Source organism: Pongo abelii, chromosome 6 (assembly GCF_028885655.2).
Source record: "Pongo abelii isolate AG06213 chromosome 6, NHGRI_mPonAbe1-v2.0_pri, whole genome shotgun sequence".
In the NCBI taxonomy this organism is placed as follows: Eukaryota; Metazoa; Chordata; class Mammalia; order Primates; family Hominidae; genus Pongo; species Pongo abelii.
Window position 1 is genome coordinate 2473526 of NC_071991.2, and position 22193 is coordinate 2495718.

Below are 22193 nucleotides of genomic sequence, written 5' to 3' on the forward strand. Positions count from 1 at the left end.
TGTTTTCAGGTTTTAGCTTTTTTTTTCTTTTTTTTTTGAGATGGAGTCTCGCTCTGTTGCCCAGGCTGGAGTGCAATGGCGCGATCTCGGCTCACTGCAACCTCCGCCTCCTGGGTTCAGGTGATTCTCCTGCCTCAGCCTCCCGAGTAGCTGGGACTACAGGCACCCACCACCACACCCAGCTAATTTTTGTATTTTTAGTAGAGATGGGGTTTCACCATGTTGGCCAGGCTGTTCTCAAACTTCTGACCTTAGGTGATCCGCCCACCTCAGCCTCCCACAGTGCTGGGATTCCAGGCCTGAGCCACCGCGCCCGGCCAGGTATCTCACTGTAATGTGCATTTCCTTGATGACCAATGATGATGAGTGCTTTCCTATGTGCTTTCTGACTATTGGTATCTCTTTTTTTGTGAAACGTCTGTTCAGATTTTTTGCTCATTTTTTAATTGGGTTTATTTTCTTTTCAGTTGTAAGAGCTCTTTATGTATTCTGGATATAGGCACTTTGTTAGATATACATATTGAGAATATTTTCTCTCAGCCTATGGCCTTTTACTTTCTTTTTTTCTTTTTCTTTTTCTTTTTTTTTTTCTCTGAGACAGAGTTTTGGTCTTGTCGCCCAGGCTGGAGCGCAATGGCATGATCTTGGCTCACTGCAACCTCCACCTCCTGGGCTCAAGTGATTCTCTTGCCTCAGCCTCCCGAGTAGCTGGGATTACAGGCACTTGCCACCATGCCCAGCTAATTTTTTGTAATTTTAGTGGTGACACGGTTTCGCCATGTTGGACAGGCTGGTCTTGAACTCCTTACCTCAGGTGATCTACCCTTCTCAGCCTCCCAAAGTGCTGGGATTACAGGTGTGAGCCACTGCGTCCGGACTTTACTTTCTTTAATGGTAAAATTTGAGAATCGTAAGTTTTAAATTTCGATAAAGTCCAATTTACCACATTTTTCTCATAATTCGTGCTTTTGGTATCCCAACAAATCTTTGCCTTCTCCCAAGTCATGGAGATTTTTTCCTGTTTTCCTCTGAACGTTTTAGTTTTAGTGTTTATGTGTAAGGCCATGATCCATTGTGAGTTAATTTTTGTGTGAGGCGTGGGGTTGAGGTTCATTCTTTTTCACGCAGATATCCAGTTGTTTCAGCACTATTTGTTGAAAAGAGTGTTTATTCCTTATTGAATTACTTTGCCACCTTTTGAAAATAGCCACATACATGTGGATCTCTTTTGGGACTTTGTGCTGTCTCATTTGTCTCTACAGGCATACTTCAGAGATGTTGCAGGTTCAGTTCTGGACCACCACAATCAAGTGAATATCTCAATAAAGAGAGTCAACAAAGCTTTTGCGTTTCCCAGTGCATAGAAAAGTTATATTTGGCCAAGTGCGGTGGCTCACGCCTCACTCCCTGCACTTTGGGAGGCCAAGGCAGGTGGATCACCTGAGGTCAAGAGTTCAATACTAGTCTGGCCAACATGATGAAACCCCATCTCTACTAAAAATACAAAAAATTAGCCACATGTGGTGGTGGGCATCTGTAATCCCAGCTACTCAGGAGGCTAAGGCAGGAGGATCACTTGAACCCCAGAGGTGGAGGTTGCAGTGAGCTGAGATCGTGCCACCGCACTCCAGCCTGGATGACAACAGCGGAACTTTGCCTCAAAAAAAAAAAAAAAGTTTTATGTTTACACTATACTGTAGTCTTTTAAGTGTGCAATAGCATTATGTCTAAGAAACAATGTACATACCTTAATTTAAAAATATTGCTAAAAAATGCTAACAATTATGTGAGCCTTCAGCGAGTGGCAATCTTTTTGCTGGTGGAGGGTCTTGTCTTGATGTTGATAGCTGCTGATTGATCAGGACGGTGGTTGCTGAAGGCTGGAGTTGCTGTGGCAATTTCTTTTCCTTTTTTTTGAGACGGAGTTGCTCTGTCGCCTAGGCTGGAGTGCAGTGGCACGATCTCAGCTCACTGCAAGCTCCGCCTCCCGGGTTCACGCCATTCTCCTGCCTCAGCCTCCCGCGTAGCTGGGACTACAGGTGCCTGCCACCACGCCTGGCAAATTTTTTGTATTTTTAGTAGAGGCAGGATTTCACCATGTTAGCCAGGATGGCCTCGATCTCCTGACCTCGTGATCCGCCCACTTCAGCCTCCCAAAGTGCTGGGATTACAGGCGTGAGCCACCATGCCTGGCCGGCAATTTCTTAAGACAACAATGAAGTGTGCTGCATTTATTGACTCGCTTTTACAAAAGGTTTTCCTGTAGCACGTGATGCTATTTGATAGCATTTTACCTATAGTAGAACATCTTTTAAAATTGTAGTCAATCTTCTCAAACCTTGCCACTGCATTATCATCTAAGTCTATGGAATATTCTAAATCTTTTATGGTCATCTCAGCAGGGTTCCTTCTCAAGAAACTGCTCTTTTTTTCCTTCGTAAGAAGCAGCTCTTCATCTGTTCAGCTTTGAACATGAGATTGCAATGATTCAGCCACATCTTCAGGCTCCACTTCTGATTCTACTTCTCTTGCTGTTTCCACCACATCTGCTGTTACTTCTTGCACTGGAGTCTTGAACTCCTCAGAGTCATCCATGAAGCCTGGAACCAACTTCTTCAGACTTCTATTAATGTTGCTATTTTGATCTCTTCCTGTGAATCCCAAATGTTCTTAAAGGCATTAGAATGGTGAATCCTTTCCAGGTTTTCAGTTTACTTTGCCCAGATCCTACGGAGGAGTCACTATGGCAGCTTTAGCGTTACAAAATGTATTCCTTTAATAATAAGACCTAAAAGTCAGAATTACTGCTTGATCCATGGGCTGCAGACTGGATGTTGTGTTAGCAGGCATGGAAACAGAAACAGATCTCAGTCGATTTAGAGGTGTATTTTGCCAAGATTAAGAAAGAATCACAAGTCATCATAGGATGTGTGGCCTGTGCTTTTTCCAAAGAGGGTTTTGGAAACTTCAGTATTTAAAGAGGAAAAAGTAGGCAGGAGGGGAAGAGGTGAAGAAAAGGAGGTGGAGTAGGCAATGAGGCCATTGGTCACATTTTTGTGAGGCTTTGAGTACCATTCAGTGAATCTACATTTTACATGTGAAAAGAAGGGAGTGGGGCAGAGTCACATACGCCTTCTTCTCCGCACAGTAAATCTGCATTTTACATGGATAAATAAGTGTGTAAATTACTTTATCTGGGAAAGAAAAGAAGGTAGCTTTTTTTTTTTTTTTTTTTTGCATGATTTGGTTGCCAAGCTTAACTTTCCCTTTAGCTTGGTGAATTTGGGGTCCTGAGATTTTATTTTTCTTTTGCAATGTGTATACAAAGAGATTGATGATAAGGAATTGGCTCACACGATTACGGAGGCTGAGAAATTCAGACCCTGGAGAGCCAATGGTCTAACTCCAGTCTGAGACGGAGTCCAAAGGTGAAGACCAGTGTCCCAGCTCAAAGACAGGCAGGCAGAGAGAGTTGATTCTCTTACTCTACCTTTTTTTTTTTTTTGAGGCAGAGTCTCTCTCTATTGGCCAGGCTGGAGTGCAGTGGCGTGATCTCAGCTCACTGCAACCTCTGCTTCCTGGGTTCAAGCAATTCTCCTGCCTCAGCCCCCTGAGTAGCTGGGATTACAGGTGTGCACCACCATGTCTGACTAATTTTTTTTTTTTTTTTTTTTTTTTTTTGTGATGGAGTCTCACAGTGTTGCCCAGGCTGGAGTACAGTGGTGTGATCTTAGCTCACTGCAACCTCTGCCTCCCAGGTTCAAACTATTCTCCTGCCTCAACCTCCCATGTAGCTGGAATTACAGGCATGTGCCACCAGGCCTGGCTAATTTTTGTATTTTTAGTAGAGACAGGGTTTCACCATGTTGACCAGGCTGGTCTCGAGCTCCTGACCTCAACTGATCCGCCTGCCTTGGCCTCCCAAAGTGCTGAGATTACAGGCATGAGCCACCACGCCCGGCCTTACTCCACCTTTCTGTTGTACGTGGGCCTTCAGTGGACTGGCTGAGGCCCTCATACTGGGAGGGCATCCGATATCTCTGTCCACCCATTTGGATGTTACCCTCCTTCAGAAACATGCTCACAGACACACTCAGAATATGCTTAACCAAGTATCTGGGTACCCCATGGCCCAGTCCAGTTGACACAAAATTAGCCATGTATTACGTGACCTTTTTGTGTGATCGATGTCAGTTCTGCTGTAAAAATGTGGAAAATGCCATTCTGGGGGGCTTAATATAGATCTGACCACGTGGCAGTGTCTTCCAGAGCAGGATGGCTGTGGTCACATCAGGGTGACACACAGCTGAACGCGAGTGAGCTAAGGCCACAACTGTCTGCTGCCAGCTGCCTTTTCTTTCTCCAGTGTTTTGCCCACAGTTAGCATAAGTCTTTGAACCAGTGGCCTTGCGTGGGCAGCCGGCATGGGCTTGTTCCCTGGGGCTGCAGAGTCTGCCCCTGGCTTCATGCCCTGCATGTTGCGTGTGAGCAAAGAAATATTTAACAACCCCACCCGGAGCTAAGACACGACTCTGTCAGCTTAACCACAGTGTTTGCATTTAAACCTAACCTAATAATTTTCAGTGCCATTTATGAGGGCATCTGACATAGCCCCTGTGGAAAAGCACCTCCACCGCTACAGTTTCCTGGCGGATGATGCTTCTCGGTGAAACTTTGCTCTGTGGGTTCCCTTGCTGGAGGCAGCAGCCCATGGTTGGTGTGCTGCAGGTGGGTTATATGTCTGTTCATCTGAGATGCCTCTGCGTGCTCTGCTTCAAATCATGGGGGGCTCTTTGTTGAAACACTGGGAGATTTGCATTTGGAAATCATGTCCTATTTCTTTTTAATGAAAAATTACTTTACGGGTTCAGTGTTGCCCATGATGTATTTTGGAAGCAGGTGGGATCATGACCGCAGTGCTCAGCCCAGCGGTTCTATCGGACCCTTCCCTGAATGCTTCTCTCCTGCCCAGAAGGCAGCAAAAGTTACGTGGGCTTCAGGCCGGAGCCGCGTCAGTCACTGGGCCAGACATTCCTGTATGTCCAAGCTGTTGTTTCTGTTGTTGTTGTTGTTGTTGTTTTGTTTTTCTGGGATGTGGTCTCACCCTGTTACCCAGGCTGCAGTACAGTGGCACAATCATAGCTTACTGCAGCCTTGACCTCCTGGGTTCAAGCTGTTTTCCCACTTCAGCCTCCAGAGTAGCTGGGACCATAGGTGTGTGCCATCATGCCCAGCTAATTTTAAAAATTATTTGTAGAGATGAGGTCTCACTGTGTGAACCAGGCTGGTCTTGAACCCCTTGGCTCAAGCAATCCCCCGCCTTGGCTTCACAAAGTGCTGGGATCACAGGCATGAACCACCATGTCTGTCTGTCCAAACCGCCTTTTAAATTAAAACTTGGCTGGGCATGGTGGCTCATGCCTGTATTCCCATCACTTTAGGAGGCCGAGGCAGGTGAATCACTTGAGCCCAGGAGTTCAAGACCATCCTGGTCAACGTGGTGGAACCCCATCTCTACTAAAAATACAAGAACTAGCCAGGCATGGTGGTGCACACCTGTAACCCCAGCTACTCAGGAGGCTGAGGTGGGAGGATCACTTGAGTAGGGAGGTTGCAGTGAGCCAAGATCACGCCACTGCACTCCAGTCTGAATGACAGAGTGAAACCCTGTCTCAAAAAAAAAAAAAAAAAATGGCTGGGCATAGTGGCTCATGCCTGTAATCCCAGCACTTTGAGAGGCCAAGGCAGGTGGATTCCCTGAGGTCAGGAGTTCGAGACCAGCCTGGCCAACATGGTGAAGCCCCGTCTCTACTAAAAATACAAAAGTTAGCCAGGCGTGGTGGTGGGCACCTGTAATCCCAGCTACTCGGGAGGCTGAGGCAGGAGAATCACTTGAACCCGGGAAGCAGAGGTTGCAGTGAGCTGAGATCGTGCCATTGCACTCTAGCCTAGGCAACAGGAGCAAAACTCCGTCTCAAAAAAAAAAAATTACCATTGTAACCATTTTTAAGCACGCAGTTTGGTGGTGTTAAGCACATTCACATCACTCTGCATCTCACCACCATCCAGCCCCAGAACTCTGTTCATCTTGCAGAACTAAAGCTCTGTCCCCATTGAACACAAACTCCCATCCCCTCTCCCCTGCCCCCACAACCACCATTCTACTTTCTGTCTCTAAGAATTTAACTGCCCTGGGAATCTCATACAAGTAGAATCTTGAAATATTTGTCTTTTTTTTTTTTTTTTTTGTGATGGAGTCTCGCTCTGTTGCCCAGGCTGGAGTGCAGTGGCACGATCTCACTTCACTGCAAGCTCTGCCTCCCGGGTTCGCGCCATTCTCCTGCCTCAGCCTCCAGAGTAGCTGGGACTACAGGCGCCCATCACCACGCCCAGCTAATTTTTTGTATTTTTAGTAGAGACGGGGTTTCACCGTGTTAGCCAGGATGGTCTCGATCTCCTCACCTCGTGATCCGCCCGCCTCGGCCTCCCAAAGTGCTGGGATTACAGGTGTGAGCCACCTCACCGCCCAAATATTTGTCCTTTTGTTTCTGGCTTATTTCACTGAGCATGTCTTCAGGGTTCATCCATGTTGTAGCATGTGTCAGAATTTCCTTTGTTTTGATGGCTGAGTAATATTCCACTACATGGGTTGACCACAGTTTGCTTGTCTGTTCGTCTGTTCATGAACACTTGGGTTCCTTCCACCTTTTGAATATTGTGAATGATGCTGCTGTGGACATGGGTGTGCAAGCATCTCTTCAAGACCCTGCTCTAAGTTGGATGCAGTAGCTCACGCCTGTCATCCCAGCACTTTGGGGGGCCAAGGTGGGAGGATCACTTGAGGCCAGGAATTCAAGACCACCCTGGGCAACATAGCAAGATGCCATCTCTACAAAAAATTAGCTGGGCATGGTGGCAACCACCAATAGTCTCAGCTACTCAGGAGGCTGCTTGAGCCCAGGAGTTCAAGGCTGCAGTGAGGTTTGATGGCACCACTGCACCCCAGCCTGGACAACACAGTGAGACCCTGTCTCAGGAAAAGAACAACAACCCTGCTTTCAGTTATTTTGGGTGTATACACGGAAGTGGAATTGCTGTATCATATGGTAATTTTATTTTATTATTATTTTTTAAGATGGAGTCTCACTCTGTCGCCAAGGCTGGAATGCAGTGGTACAATCTCAGCTCACTGCAACCTCCACCTCCTGGGTTCAAGCAATTCTGCCTCAGCCTCCTTGAGTAGCTGGGATTATAGGCATGAGTCACTGCACCTGGCCCCTCATATGGTAATTTTATATGATAATTCTGTGTTAATTTTTTTTTTTTGAGACGGAGTCTCACTCTGTTCCCCAGGCTGGAGTGCAGTGGTGCCATCACAGCTCACTGCAACCTCCATCTCCTGGGCTTAAGCGATCCTCTTGCCTCAGCCTCCTGAGTGGCTGGGACTGTTAAGTGCACACCACCATGTCCTGCTAATTCTCTTTTTTTTTTTTGTAGAGAAGGGTCTTGGTATGTTGCCCAGGCTGGGATGCAGTGGCAACATCATAGCTCACTGCAGCCTCAAACTCTTGGGCTCAAACAATCCTCTCACCTCAGCCTCCTAAGTAGCTGAGACTACAGGCACACACTACCATGCCTGGTCAGTTGTTTTTTTTTTTTTTTTTTTTTTTTTTACTTTTTTTTTTTTTGGAGACAGAGTCTTGCTCTGTTGCCCAGGCTAGAGTGCAGTGACGCGATCTTGGCTCACTGCAACCTCCACCCGCCAGGTTCAAATGGTGCTTCCATCTCAGCCTCTCAAGAAACTGGGATTAGAAGTGTACACCACCACGCCAGGCTAATTTTTTTATTTTTAGTAGAGACAGGGTTTTGCCATGTTGGCCAGGCTGGTCTCAAACTCTTGACCTCAAGTGATCTGCCCACGTCGGCCTCCCAAAGTGCCAGGATTACAGGCATGAGCCACTGTACCCAGCCTTTTTAAACATTTTTTATAGAGATAGGGTCTTGCTATGTTGCCCAGGCTGGTCTTAAACTCCTGGGCAGTTCTCCCGCCTCAGCCTCCCAAAGTGCTGGGATTACAGGCATGAGCCACCATACCTGGCCCCAAAAGATATTATTAATGCTTAGTTATAATCCTAAAATATTTTCCTTGTAATTAAACTGAAATCTTATTAAATTATCAATGAAAAGTCATAGGTTTTATAAAATGATGTAGTCGCTGGCATCGGTTGTGTGTATGTAATGCTTCTTGGCTGAAAAATAAGCAGAAGTGCTTAGGTTGGCTCAGTAATGCCCTTATCTAGTTCTTAGGTACAGAATTCGTGGACGGCGGTAGCATCCCTGGCCTCTGGCGTCTGCCTGTGTCAGCGACATGACTAACTCCCCTGAAGCTTCACTCTCCTTGTTAGTCTTCATCTTAATTGGCAACTTCCCTCTCAAGTTGCTTGACATGTTAACTTTTCCCCTTTGCTACTTTCTTTTTCTTTTTCTTTTTTTTTTCTTTTGGAGACAGAGTTTTGCTCTTGTTGCCCAGGCTGGAGTGCAGTGGTGCGATCTCGGCTCACTGCAACCTCCGCCTCCCAGGTTCAGGTGATTCTCCTGCCTCAGCCTCCCGAGCAGCTGGGATTACAGGCATGTGCCACCATGCCCAGCTAATTTTGTATTTTAGTAGAGACAGGGTTTCTCCATATTGGTCAGGCTGGTCTCGAACTCCCGACCTCAGGTGATCCACCCGCCTCGGCCTCCCAAGGTTCTGGGATTACAGGCGTGAGCCCCTGCGCCCGGCCTCTTTTTTTCAGATGGAGTCTTGCTCTGTCACCAGGCTGGAGTGCAGTGGTGCAATCTTGGCTCACTGCAACCTCCGACTCCCAGGTTCAAGCGATTCTCCTGCCTCAGCCTCCCCAGTAGCTGGGACTATAGGTGCACACCACCACACCCAGCTAATTTTTGTATTTTTAGTAGAGACGGGCTTTCACCATGTTGGCCAGGTTGGTCTCGATCTCTTGACTTTGTGATCTGCCTGCCTCAGCTTCCCAAAGTGCTGGGATTACAGGCGAGAGCCACCATGCGCAGCCCCACTTTGCTACTTTCTTAGCCTTCAGAAAACCTTTTTTTTTTTTAATGTGGTTTCATTCACTGTTATCTCAAGAAACTGTTGATTGTTATACATCCTCAAGAGGGATGGTCCTGAAAACTTGAACAGCACAGGTACTTAGGATCTAGTTTAAAAAACAGGCTGCAGTGGCTTACGCCTGACATTGCAGCACTTTGGGAGGCCGAGGCACTTGGATCACTCGAGGCCAGCAGTTTGAGACCAGCCTGGCCAACATGGAGAAAGCCCCTCTCTACTAAAAATCCAAAAATTAGCCGGGCGTGGTGCGTGCCTGTGGTCCCAGCTATTTGGGAGGCTGAGGCATGAGAATCCCTTGAACCTGGGAGGTGGAGGCTGTAGTGAGCCAAGGTCAAAACCACTGCAGTCCAGCCTGGGTGACAGAACAAGACTCCGTCTCAAAAAAATAAAAAACAAAAAGTAAAAAAAATAGGCTGTAAAATCGTGTGGTTATAACCGTTCAGAGGGTGTTGAAAGCTGGTACAGGACTGCTTGTTCTCGTCCCACTCACACCCTGAACACACTGGAAGGGCAGGCGGGGAATGCAGCGGGGGCTGTGGAGAGACAGACAGCAGCAGGCCCTCTGATCCTCATGTTTTCGTGATTTCTGTAGCGGGGTCATTGCCTTTCTCCAGTTCGACACACGTATCAGCTGTGCGTGACGCTGGTGCACTACAGGCCGCAGGGCGGGAGGAGGCGTGATCTGCCCCTCCAGGTTGGAGTCCTCTGGGTGCTGGGCTTCTCTGCCTCCATGGGGCATGCTGAGCTCTGTGGGTCCAGGAAGCACTGAGTGAAAGTGGCAATAGGCAGAGGGCATCCTTTTCTCTGTCTGAGAATCATCCCATCTCCTTTCATGTGGAAGCTCACCACCCTCTGTACACTGACCTTTTTACTATGATTTACCTCATTACTCTCATCATTGAAAAAATGAATTAAGAGACCAGGTGCGGTGGCTCATGCCAGAAGCAGAGGCGGGTAAATCACTTGAGCCCAGGAGTTCGAGACCAGCCTGGGCAACATGGCAGACCCTGTCTCTACCCAAAATACAAAAATTAGCTGGGCATGGTGGCACATGCCTGTGGTCCCAGCTACTTGGGAAACGGAGGTGCCTGGGAGGTCGAGGCTGCAGTGAGCTGAGATTGCAGCACTGCTTTCCAGCCTGGGCAACAGTGCAAGACTGTATTTCAAAATGAATTGCTTAATTAAGGCTGGGCACAATGGCTCCCGCCTGTAATCCTGACACTTTGGAAGGCCATGGTGGAAGGATCACCTGGTCCCAGGAGTTCAAGAGCAGCCTGGGCAACGTAGGGAGATCCTGTCTCTACAAAAGAATTTTAAAAATGAGCCAGGTGTGGTGGTGTGCGCCCATGGCCCCAGCTTCTTGGGACAACCCAGGAAGTTGAGGCTGCAGTGAGTCATGATCACACCACTGCACTCTAGTCTGGGCAACAGGGTGAGACCCTGACTCTAAAGAATATAAAGAAAGAACATGAATTAAGAGTCCACAGAAGTTGCAGAGGTGGATGGAGAGTGTAGCCATATTTCAGCCTCATGAACTTTGAGGTTCATTTAATGAGAATCTGTGAAGGGTCAGGCAGTGGCTTTTAGAGTCTAGTCCAGTGCGTGAGAGGCATATAGACTCCGAGAAGCTTATGCCGGAAGAAGTCCAAGAGGGTCCCCCAGTGCGAGACTCTCCCCCAGAAGACTCCCAGGGGCAATCCGCCTGTTTGTGCTTGGATGCCCTCAGGAACAGAGATCTCACTACATTTTTTGGCCACTTAACTCATTCGCGTATCTGTTCATTCACTGGGCTGACCCTGCTGTCTGAGTGTTGTCTTCTGAAGCTGCGGAGGACAAGCCTGCTCCCGCTCCTCTGTGACAGCCCTTCAGGAGTTTGAGGCACCAACAGAAATCCTCCTCGTCCTGAACAGCCCCAGCTCCCAGAGCTCCCCTTCCACAAGATGCTGTGGGAAAAGAGACACTGAGAGCTGGCTAGAGCCTGTTGTAATCAGGATGCCTCCGTGGAGGAGCAGGAGGAGAAGGCAAGACCCCGCTCCAGGCCGGTTGCGGTGGTTCACGCCTGTAATCCCAGCACTTTGGGAGGCCAAGGTGGGCAGATCACTTGAGGTCAGGAGTTCAAGACCAGCCCAGCCAACATAGTGAAACTCCATCTCTACTAAAAATACAACAATTAGCCAGGTGTGGTGGCGGGCACCTGTAATCCCAGCTACTAGGGAGGCTGAGGCAGAGAATCGCTTGAACCCGGGAGGGCAGAGGTTGCAGTGAGGCGAGATCGCGCCACTGCACTCCAGCCTGGTGACAGAGCAAGACTCCGTCTCAAAAACAAAACAAAACAAAAACAAAAACAAAACAAACCCCGGCCCAGTGAGGACCACGCTTAGTCAGCATGTCGGTCAAGACAGGTGTGGACACAACCACAGTGCAGACAAGGGTGAGTGCCAGGAGAGAGGGGTCCAGACTGTTGGGCTCTTCCAGAAACCCAAGACCAGGTTATAGCCACTGAACATGGATGTATTTCATTGTTCACCTTTTAGCCTCCACCCCCAAACAGGCCTACGAGATGGCCCTGCTCAAACATCTAGAAAGAAAGAGATAGGATCTGGCCTCTGACACAGATGAGTGCCTCTGGGGCTCCATGCCCTGTGGCCACCATTGTTTCTGGATGTGGCTGAGGTCACAGGACTGTTGTGAGCACAGGTCGTGAGTCACCTGTAAGGCCCACATGCGTGGCAGGTGCAGGGGGCCCACATCTGCAGATGTGTGTGTGTTAAAATGCAAAATAGCACTACATTTGCTTTTTTTTTTTTTGTCTTTGTCAAGCTCGTCCCTTTTCCTCTTGTATCCAGCTTGCAGGTCTATTTGATCTTTATTTATCCCATCCTGTCTATTTGATCTTTATTTTTTTGGGTGGAGAGCTTACCACTTATCCCAGTATACGTTTCCATCTCTTATTTATTTTCAGCTTTACTTTTCGTCTTTCCAGGCTGTCATCTTTCTGAATGCAGATTCTGGGGAGCCTGCACTCTGGTGGTGGCAGCACAGGTGCCAGGGGTCAGGGGTTAGACGCTCTGGGGGAAGGGCCTGGCAGAAGGCAGTAGGCTGGAGGGAGAGACAGGCTGGGGACCATGGGGCTCGCTAGATCAGCAGGGGACCTCTTTGGGGGACCTGCGTAGTCCAGGATGGGGGTAGGTAGATGGGCATCGTGCGGAGACACTGGCAGTGAGAAGAGGGAAGCTGGCTGTGGGGACGAATATTCAGGGGCTGGGACTCATTTCTGTAAAGGAACCAACGTCCTTAGCAAGAAGCCAAGGCAGGAAGGTGGCCCAGGGATGCCCCAGGAGAGGACCTGGCATGGAACCTCAGGGGCTTGGTCACAAGGGGCTTCAGAGCCAGGCTGATGTGATGGGGGCCTCTGAGCCTGAGATCCACCTGGTATTGACTGCACCCTACCGTGTGCATGCATGCGGTGAGCACAGCCAGACAGAGCCCACCCTCCCCAGCTGTGTGAGTGAGAGCGGGAGTAATTGAACATACACACCCCAAATAAGCACACAGTTGCGGATGGGACCGATGGAGAGTGCATAGTCCGGGACTTGACCCAGTTGGGATAGACTTTGCTGAGCTGGGGATGAGTAGGTGTCTCCTGATGACGGGGCAGGGGTGGGTAGACAGATGTCCTTGCCTTGTTCATGATCTTGGTGGTAAGGTACTCACTCTTGCACCCTTAATTATGAGGTTAGCTGTAGGTTGTTTTTTTTTTAAAGCACGCAGATTGTTGCTAATACTAAAAAATGTAACATACAAGAATGACAGGAGAGACATACAGGCCAGGCGTGGTGGCTTATGCCTGTAATCCCAGCACTTTGGAGGCCGAGGAAGGTGGATCACTTGAGGTCAGGAGTTCAAGACCAGCCTGACTAACATGGTGGAGCTCCATCTCTACTAAAAATACAAAAATTAGCCGGGTGTCAGGCCGGGCACCTGTAATCCCAGCTGCCTGGAAGGCTGAGACATGAGAATCATTTGAACCCGGGAGGCGGAGGTTGCAGTGAGCTGAGATCATGCCACTGCACTCCAGCCTGGGTGACACAGCGAGACCCTGTCTCACAAAAGAAAAAAGAGAGAGAGTGACATACAAATGAAAAAATACTCAGTTTAAGAAATTCATAGCACTTTGCGAGGCCGAAGTGGCCAGGCTGAGGGATGAGAATCACTTGAACCCTGGAGGTGGAGGTTGCAGTGAGCCAAGATCATGCCATTGCACTCCAGCCTGGGTGACAGAGCAAGACTCTGTCTCACAAAAGAAAAAAAAAGAGAGGCATACAAATGAAAAAATACTCAGTTTAAGAAATTCGTAGCACTTTGCGAGGCCGAGGTGGCCAGATTGCTTGAGCCCAGGAGTTCAAGACCAGCCGGGGTAACATGGTGAGACCACAGCACTATAAAAAATTTTTAAAAATTAGCCCGGCCCAGTGGTGTGTATCTGCAGTCCCAGCTACTTGGAAGGCTGAGACAGGAGGATCACTTGAGCCTAGGAGGTCAAGGCTGCAGTGAGCTGTGATTGTGCCACTGCACTCCAGCTTAGGCGACACAGCAAGGCTCTGTCTTGAAAAAAAAAAAAAAAAAAGTTTACACATTTGTTTGAAGATGAAAAGTTCAACACAGTTTGGGCCTTCCATCCGCCACCCCCGCTACAGAGATAATAGAAGAAGGGTACAGCTGTAGGGTTTTTGTAGATGCCCTATAAGTTGAGGATATCCTCTTTGCTGAGTTTGCTGAGAATGTTGATAATGAATGGATATGGGTTTTGTTGTTGCTTCCTGTAGGAGTTGATTTTTCAGCTTGTTAATATGATAGATTACATGGTTGATTTTTGAATGTTGAACCATTCTTGCATACCCTACTTGGTCATGCCGTGATTCCTTTTTGTTTGTTTGTTTGTTTTTTGAGATGGAGTCTTGCTCTTTCACCCAGGCCATAGTGCAGTGGTGCAATCTCGGCTCACTGCAACCGCCGCCTCCCAGATTCAAGCGATTCTCCTGCCTCAACCTCCTGAGTAGCTGGGACTACAGGCACCCGTCACCATGCCCAGCTAATTTTTTGTATTTTTAGTAGAGATGGGGTTTCACCGTGTTTCGATCTCCTGACCTCGTGATCCGCCCACCTCGGCCTCCCAAAGTGCTGGGGTTACAGGCGTGAGTCAGTATGCCGTGATTCTTTCTATACACTGCTGGATTTGGTTTATTAATATTTTGAGCATTTTTGCATCCAAGTTCATAAGTGATATTGGCCTGTAGCTTTCTCTCTCTCTCTTTTTTTGAAACAGAGTCTTGCTCTATCACCCAGGCTGGAGTGCAATGGCACAATCTCAGCTCACTGCAAGCTGTGCCTCTCATGTTCAGGCGATTTTCCTGCCTCAGCCTCCCGAGTATCTGGGATTACAGGCGTCCACCACCATGCCCAGCTAATTTTTTGTATTTTTTAGTAGAGACGGTATTGTGGGATCTGGCCAGAAGCCTGCAATGCAACGGGACTCTTTCTTTGTTCCCAGGCAGATCGGCAGGTCGAGAAATAATAGACACACACAAGATAGGGAAAGCTGGGTCCAGGGGGGTCACCGCCTTCTGGTCCCATGGTGCTGCCAATGCACTGGATATACCAGCATTTATTATTAAGTTTACTGAGGGCGGGGGTAGGTTAGTGAGGGATTTAGGGTCATTTGATTATGAGGTGAGATGGTCACATGGGGATGAAGTAATTCTTTAACATAACATCTGTATGCAGAAGTACAGTATACAGAGATAAGAATTTACAGTATGGTGTGTGCATCAGTAATTTCTAACAGAGCCTTAAAACAGAAACACAGTCTTTCCATAACCTGTGCTTAGCAAGATATTAATCAGCAGTAACAGTTGCAGCAAAAGCTGGTTACAAACAATCCATAGAAACAGGACGTGAAGCTAGACAACCGGTTAGACCAGAAATTCTCAGAAGGGAGTATGCCTTAACCCTAAAGAGGCCTAGAAGAGCTGTGGCAAGATGATGGCGTTTATAGCCCTATCTTGTCCATATGAACAGGCGCCCCTTATGCATCCGTTTATAGGCTCTCCACAAGGGTCACATTCCATTCCCAGAGCTATGAACATCTGCTTTTCTGGGATAGGAATCTTGGTGATGTGAAACCTCCCTGACTGCACATCCGTTCATAGGCTCTCTGCAGGGGGAAGCATATCATGCGCTGTTGGCTCATTCTGGTAGTCCAACCTGGCATTGTCTTTACACAATCCTGCATGCAACTTTGTATTTGCAATAATCAGGAGCATTTCATCTTTTATTCCGTAGCACATAGCAATAGTTTCAGGGGGTCTCCCTACAAGACGGGGTTTCGCCATGTTGGCCAGGCTAGTCTTGAACTCCTTGACCTCAGGTGTTCCACCTGCCTCAGCCTCCCAAAGTGCTAGGATTACAAGCGAGAGCCACCGCGCCCGGCCTCTTTTTTTTTTTTTTGTACTGATTTTCACTGGTTTGGGTATTAGGATGATGAGTTGGACATGTCCTCTCTTCTCCTTTCTGTAAGAGATTGTATAAAATTTATGTTGTTATTCTTTGAATGTTTGATAGAATTCTTCAGTGAAACCATCTGGGCCCAGAGATTTCTTTTTAAGGAGGTTTTACATTACAAATTTAGTTTCTTTAATTAGTATAGGATTATTCATTTTGGTAGTTTGTGGTTGTCAAGGAATTGGTCTGTTTCATCTAAGTTGCTAAATTTGTGGGCATAAAATTGTTTGTAGTAGTTCCTTATCCTTTCAATGGCTGCAGGATCTATAATTTCATTCCTTACCTTGTTCCTGATAAAGACAATTCGTGGGGTTTTTTTGTTTGTTCGGTTGGTTTTTTTGTTTTTTTTTTCTTTTGAGACACAGTCTTGGTCTTGCCAAGACCAAGGCTGGAGGGCAGTGGCATGATCTCGGCTCACTGCAGCCTTGACCTCCTGGGCTCAAGCGATCCTCCTGCCTCAGCCTCCAGAGTAGCTAGGACTACAGGTGCACGCCACCATGCATGGCAGATTTTTGCATTTTTTATAGAGATGGGGTTTTGACATGTTGTCTAGGCTGGTGTTGGACTCCTGGGCTCAAGGGATCCTCTCGCCTCGGCTTCCCAAAGTGCTAGGATTATAGGAGAGAGCCACCGTGCCTGGCCTCTTCTGCTTTCTAATGCGTTTGGCACCACAGTGACTGTAACATATGTTGTATTTTCATTCTTATTCTGTTCTGTGTACTTTAACTTTTTCCTTTGCTATTATTTAGAAGTGTGTCATTTATTTTCCAGGAATTTGTGTTTGTGGATTTTCCTGTTGTCTTTTCTGTTATTGATTTCTAGTTTTATTCCTTTATAGAAAATATTTCTTTTATTTTTATTTATTTATTCATTTTTATTTATTTTTTTGAGATGGAGTCTCGCTCAGTCACCCAGGCTGGAGTGCAGTGGTACAGTCTTGGCTCCCTGCAACCTCTGCCTCCTGGGTTCAAGCGATTCTCCTGCCTCAGTCTCCTGAGTAGCTGGGATTACAGGCACCCACCACCATGCCCAGCTAATTTTTGCATATTTTTGGTAGAGACGGGGTTTCACCATGTTGGCCAGGCTGGTCTTGAATTCCTGACCCCAGGTGATCCACCTGCCTTGGCCTCCCAAAGTGCTGGGATTACAGGCATGAGCCGCCACGCCCAGCCTAAATTTTGTATTTTCAGTAGAGATAGTTTCACCATGTTGGCCAGGCTGGTCTCCAACTCCTGATCTCAAGTGATCCACCTGCCTCGGCCTCTCAAAGTGCTGGGATTACAGGCATGAGCCACCACACCCAGCCTAAATTTTGTATTTTCAGTAGAGACAGGGTTTCACCATGTTGGCCAGGCTGGTCTCCAACTACTGATCTCAAGCGATCCACCCGCCTTGGCCTCCTGAAGTGCTAGGATTACAGATGTGAGCCACCGTGCCCTGTGAAGATTTCAGTTCTTTTAAATTAGCTGAGGTTTGGTCTACCATGGTGAATGTTTTGTTGACACTTAGAACTGTGTTCTCTTGTTAGGTGAGTGTTCCGTGTATGTCGGTTAGGTCCTGTTGGTTGCTGGTGTTGAGTTCTTCTGTATCCTTGCTGATTTTCTGCCTCATAGTTTTGTCAGTTATCAAGAGTGAAGTGTTGAAGTCTCCAGCCATAATTGTGGATTTGTCTGTTTATCCTTTAGCTCTATCGATTTTTGCTTTTTGTATTTTGAGGCTCTGTTGTTTGGTGCATACATGTTTAAGATTATTATGTCTTCCTGGGGATTGAACTGTTTGTCATTATGTAATGTCCTTTTGTCTCTAGTAGTTTCCTTCCTTCTGACATTTGCTTCATCTGATATTAAGATAGCCACTCCTGCTTTCTTTTCATTAATATTTGCATGATTAATGTTTTCCATTCCCGGGAGAGAGGAAGTGAGAAAGTAGAGGGCCAACTCGCCCCACCTCTAACCACCTCACGCCATGTCATGGGTGCCAGATAGGGGTGGAGTAGAGTTGGAGTTCAGCTCCTACTGGGCCCTGACCTGGCTGGGGGAGATGGAGTCAGCGTGTGGACTCTCCTGCCTCACACCATCTCCTTCTGCCTTGTGGATGGCAGGTGGGGTCAAGCCTTAGCTCCTTGCTGGACCACACTGACAGTACCCTGGTGGGACAGACAGAGGAAGCACCTCTACTTCCATGGGCAGAGGAAGGGGGATCAGCTCCCAGCTCAGCCCCACCAACACCCCCTGGTGCCTGGCAGGGGAACAGGAATGTGCCACTTACTTTTGGGAAGCCAGGGTGGTGTGGAAGGTCAGCTCTCAGGGTGGCCCTGATGAAGCTGTAGGGTGCAGTTTTTCCACTGGCATTCGACTTAAGTAGAGTGGGTGTTGCCAAAACAATTTTCCTGTTGTTGGGTCACTGTGAAGTTAAGGAATGGTTCCCAAGACCCCTCTTACTTATGACACCAATAGCAAATGCAGGCATCCCTGAGACCACTGTGGGGTTTGATGATTTGCTAGAAAGATTACAGAGCTCACTGATCGCAGTTATTCTTGTGGCTATGGTTTATTATAGGAAAGATTTGAAGATTAAAATCAGCCTTGGCAGGAGAATGGCATGAACCTATGAGGCGCAGCTTGCAGTGAGCCAAGATCGTGCCACTGCACTCCAGCCTGGGCGACAGAGCGAACTCTGTATCAAAAAAAAAAAAAAAAAATCAGCCTTGGGAAGAGTTGCAGAGGGCAGAGTCCAGGAAGGCTCACACTTGGAGCTGGTCTCTACTCCCTGGGAGGCGTCCTCTTCTCGGGAGTTGTGGGCAGTATTACTTTCCCGGCGGTGGCGAGTGTCAGCACATGTAGGGTACTGCCAGCCAGGGAAGCAGCCGAGCCTTGGCATCCAGGGTCATTATTGGTGCTCGGCCACATGGATGTGTAGACTCCCTGCACTGTTGACCTCAGCCTCCAGCCCCTCTGGAGGGCGAGCAGATATTACGTGGCCCAGCGCTCCTGCTTCTCCGGGCCCGAGTCCCCCACTGATCAGAAGGCAGGAGTCAGAGCCCCAGTGCACCTCAGTCATTAACTAGTGTGTCATTGCCTCTGCAGGTTCCCAGCAGGATGCCCCGGCTCTGCAGGAAGCTGAAGTGAGAGGCCGGGAGAGGGCCCGGCCCGCCCGGGGCAGGATGACCAAGGCCCGGCTGTTCCGGCTGTGGCTGGTGCTGGGGTCGGTGTTCATGATCCTGCTGATCATCGTGTACTGGGACAGCGCAGGCGCCGCGCACTTCTACCTGCACACGTCCTTCTCTAGGCCGCAGGCGGGGCCGCCGCTGCCCACGCCCGGGCCGGACAGGGACAGGGAGCTCACGGCAGACTCCGACGTCGACGAGTTTCTGGACAAGTTTCTCAGTGCCGGCGTGAAGCAGAGCGACCTTCCCAGAAAGGAGACGGAGCAGCCGCCCGCGCCGGGAAGCATGGAGGAGAGCGTGAGAGGCTACGACTGGTCCCCGCGCGACGCCCGGCGCAGCCCCGACCAGGGCCAGCAGCAGGCGGAGCGGAGGAGCGTGCTGCGGGGCTTCTGCGCCAACTCCAGCCTGGCCTTCCCCACCAAGGAGCGCGCGTTCGACGACATCCCCAACTCGGAGCTGAGCCACCTGATCGTGGACGACCGGCACGGCGCCATCTACTGCTACGTGCCCAAGGTGGCCTGCACCAACTGGAAGCGCGTGATGATCGTGCTGAGCGGGAGCCTGCTGCACCGCGGCGTGCCCTACCGCGACCCGCTGCGCATCCCGCGCGAGCACGTGCACAACGCCAGCGCGCACCTGACCTTCAACAAGTTCTGGCGCCGCTACGGGAAGCTCTCCCGCCACCTCATGAAGGTCAAGCTCAAGAAGTACACCAAGTTCCTCTTCGTGCGCGACCCCTTCGTGCGCCTCATCTCCGCCTTCCGCAGCAAGTTCGAGCTGGAGAACGAGGAGTTCTACCGCAAGTTCGCCGTGCCCATGTTGCGGCTGTACGCCAACCACACCAGCCTGCCCGCCTCGGCGCGCGAGGCCTTCCGCGCTGGCCTCAAGGTGTCCTTCGCCAACTTCATCCAGTACCTGCTGGACCCGCACACGGAGAAGCTGGCACCCTTCAACGAGCACTGGCGGCAGGTGTACCGCCTCTGCCACCCGTGCCAGATCGACTACGACTTTGTGGGGAAGCTGGAGACGCTGGACGAGGACGCCGCCCAGCTGCTGCAGCTACTTCAGGTGGACCGGCACCTCCGCTTCCCCCCGAGCTACCGGAACAGGACCGCCAGCAGCTGGGAGGAGGACTGGTTCTCCAAGATCCCCCTGGCCTGGAGGCAGCAGCTGTACAAACTCTACGAGGCCGACTTTGTTCTCTTCGGCTACCCCAAGCCCGAAAACCTCCTCCGAGACTGAAAGCTTTCGCGTTGCCCTTCCCCGCGTGCCTGGAACCTGCCGCACGCGCACTCCAGTTTTTTTTATGACCTACGATTTTGCAATCTGGGCTTCTTGTTTACTCCACTGCCTCTATCCATTGAGTACTGTATCGATATTGTTTTTTAAGATTAATATATTTCAGATATTTAATACGAAACGTGGAAGGGAATGCTGGAGTAAAATCTCCCTTCTGCCCGCCCGCCTGCTCGCTCCTGTGGTTTCTCTGGCTGAGCATGCGGGCGCCGGGAGGGGATGCTGAGGCTGATGGAGCTGCCTCCAGGGCTCGGGCCACTCACCAGAGGAGGGCGGGGCCTGCACTTGAAGTCAGGCCGCACCTGTCTATTTTTAGAAGGGTAGACGACAAATCCTTCCAGAGGGAAAGTTCTTTGTTTAAGTGTTGTACTTGAAAAGGTCAATCTTCAGGGCTTCCTGTTTGAAGTCAAGTCAGAGGTAAACCGGTCAGTTGCAGAAGCAGGATTTCTAACTCCAGCTGTTCCCGTTAGTGTCTAGTTTAAATTATGGCTGTTAAGGCCTGGCGGGTGACTCAGGCAGGTAATCCCAGAACTTTGGGAGGCCGAGGCAGGAGGATCGCTTGAGGTCAGGAATTTGAGACCTGGCCAACATGGTGAAACTCTGTCTCTACTAAAAATACAAAAAAAAAAAAAAAAAAAAATTAGTCGGGCGTGGTGGTGTGCACCTGTAGTCCCAGCTACTCGGGAGTTCTGAGATGGAAAGATTGCTTGAACCCAGGAGGCAGAGGCTGCAGTGAGCTGAGATCGCGACATTGCACTCTAGCCTGGGTGACAGAGCGAGACTCCATCTCAAAATAAATAAATAAATATTAATACATTATGGCTATTAAGGCCGGGCACGGTGGCTCATGCCTGCAATCCTGGCACTTTGGGAGGCTGAGGGGGGAAGATCACTTGAGCCCAGGAGTTCAAGACCAGCTTGGGCAACATAGCAAGGACCTCATCTCTACAAAAATTAAAAAGGACGTGGTGGCACACATCTGTAAACCCAGCTACTCAGGAGGCTGAGGAGGAAGGATCACTTGAGTCCAGGAGTTCAAGATCAGTTTGGACCACATAGCGAGACTCTGTGTCTACAAAAAATAAGAAAATTAGCCAGACATGATGGTGCACACCTGTAATCCCAGCTACTCGAGAGGCTGAGGCAGGAGGATCGCTGGAGCCCAGGAGTTCAAGGCTGCAGTGACCTATGATCGTGCCACTGCACTCCAGCCTGGGCAGCAGAGCAAGACTCTGTTCCTAAATAGACAGATAGAAGATAGATAGGTAGATAGATAGATTAAATAAAGTAGAAAGTAAACTATGGCTGTTGAGGTTTACAATTGGCAGGAGTGGAGTGGGTTGGCGTTTGTCTCTAGACCGTGCTGGATGACAGTACCCAGTGTCACCGAGAAGAGGCTCCGTGTGACTGTCTGTGTGGCTTTCTGGTTGGTTTAGCTCCAGTGCCTTCACCCTCAAGGACACGACTGACCTTGAACCTCAGGATTGATGGGCTCTGTCTTGATAAAAGTGTCAGAGGAGGCTCTGGAAACATCTGGCTGAAACTTCTTTGCTATTTCTGCTTCTAAGCCGTAGTTGGAGAGATGGTTGCAGTCATTTCGTGGTGTCGGGCACCCTGCTTGACCTGTCTTCCTCGTGTGTGGTGTTTGTCACCGCTGCCCAGTCCCTGGTTGCTGGCCGTGCTCGATTGGGATGTCCCCCGGTGTCCCCTGTGTGTGGTGTCCCTGTGTTTCCCAGGCTTAGGTGGGCTTGTGTGGATCTTGGCCCCTGAGTGCCTGCTTGCCTCAGGTGTCCCCTGTGTTAGACACCTCCTGCCTTCCTTTCTGAAGCTTCACTTTCTTTTATTTTTGTTTTGTTTTGTTTTTGGAGACAGGGTCTCGCTCTGTCATCTAGGCTGGAATACACTAGTGCGATCACAGCTCACTGCAGCTTCAACCTCCTGGGCTCAAGTGATCTTCCCATCTCAGACTCCCAAGTAGCTGGGGTTACAGGTGAGCGCCAGCCTGCCCAGCTAATTTTTTATTTTTAGCAGAGATGAGGTCTC

General features: G+C 49.1%; 1 protein-coding gene across 2 annotated transcripts in view; it reads left to right on the forward strand.

Moving 5' to 3' along the window:
• Positions 1 to 20316, forward strand: part of CHST12 (carbohydrate sulfotransferase 12) — a 31619-nt gene extending 11303 nt beyond the window's left edge. For both annotated transcript variants that reach the window (XM_054545695.2, XM_002817646.4), the window contains exon 2: positions 18775 to 20316. In XM_054545695.2, the coding sequence (XP_054401670.1) occupies positions 18852 to 20096 (1245 nt within the window). In that variant the 5' untranslated portion in view covers positions 18775 to 18851 and the 3' untranslated portion in view covers positions 20097 to 20316. The remainder of the gene's footprint in view (positions 1 to 18774) is intronic.
• The last annotated feature ends 1877 nt before the right edge of the window (positions 20317 to 22193 follow it).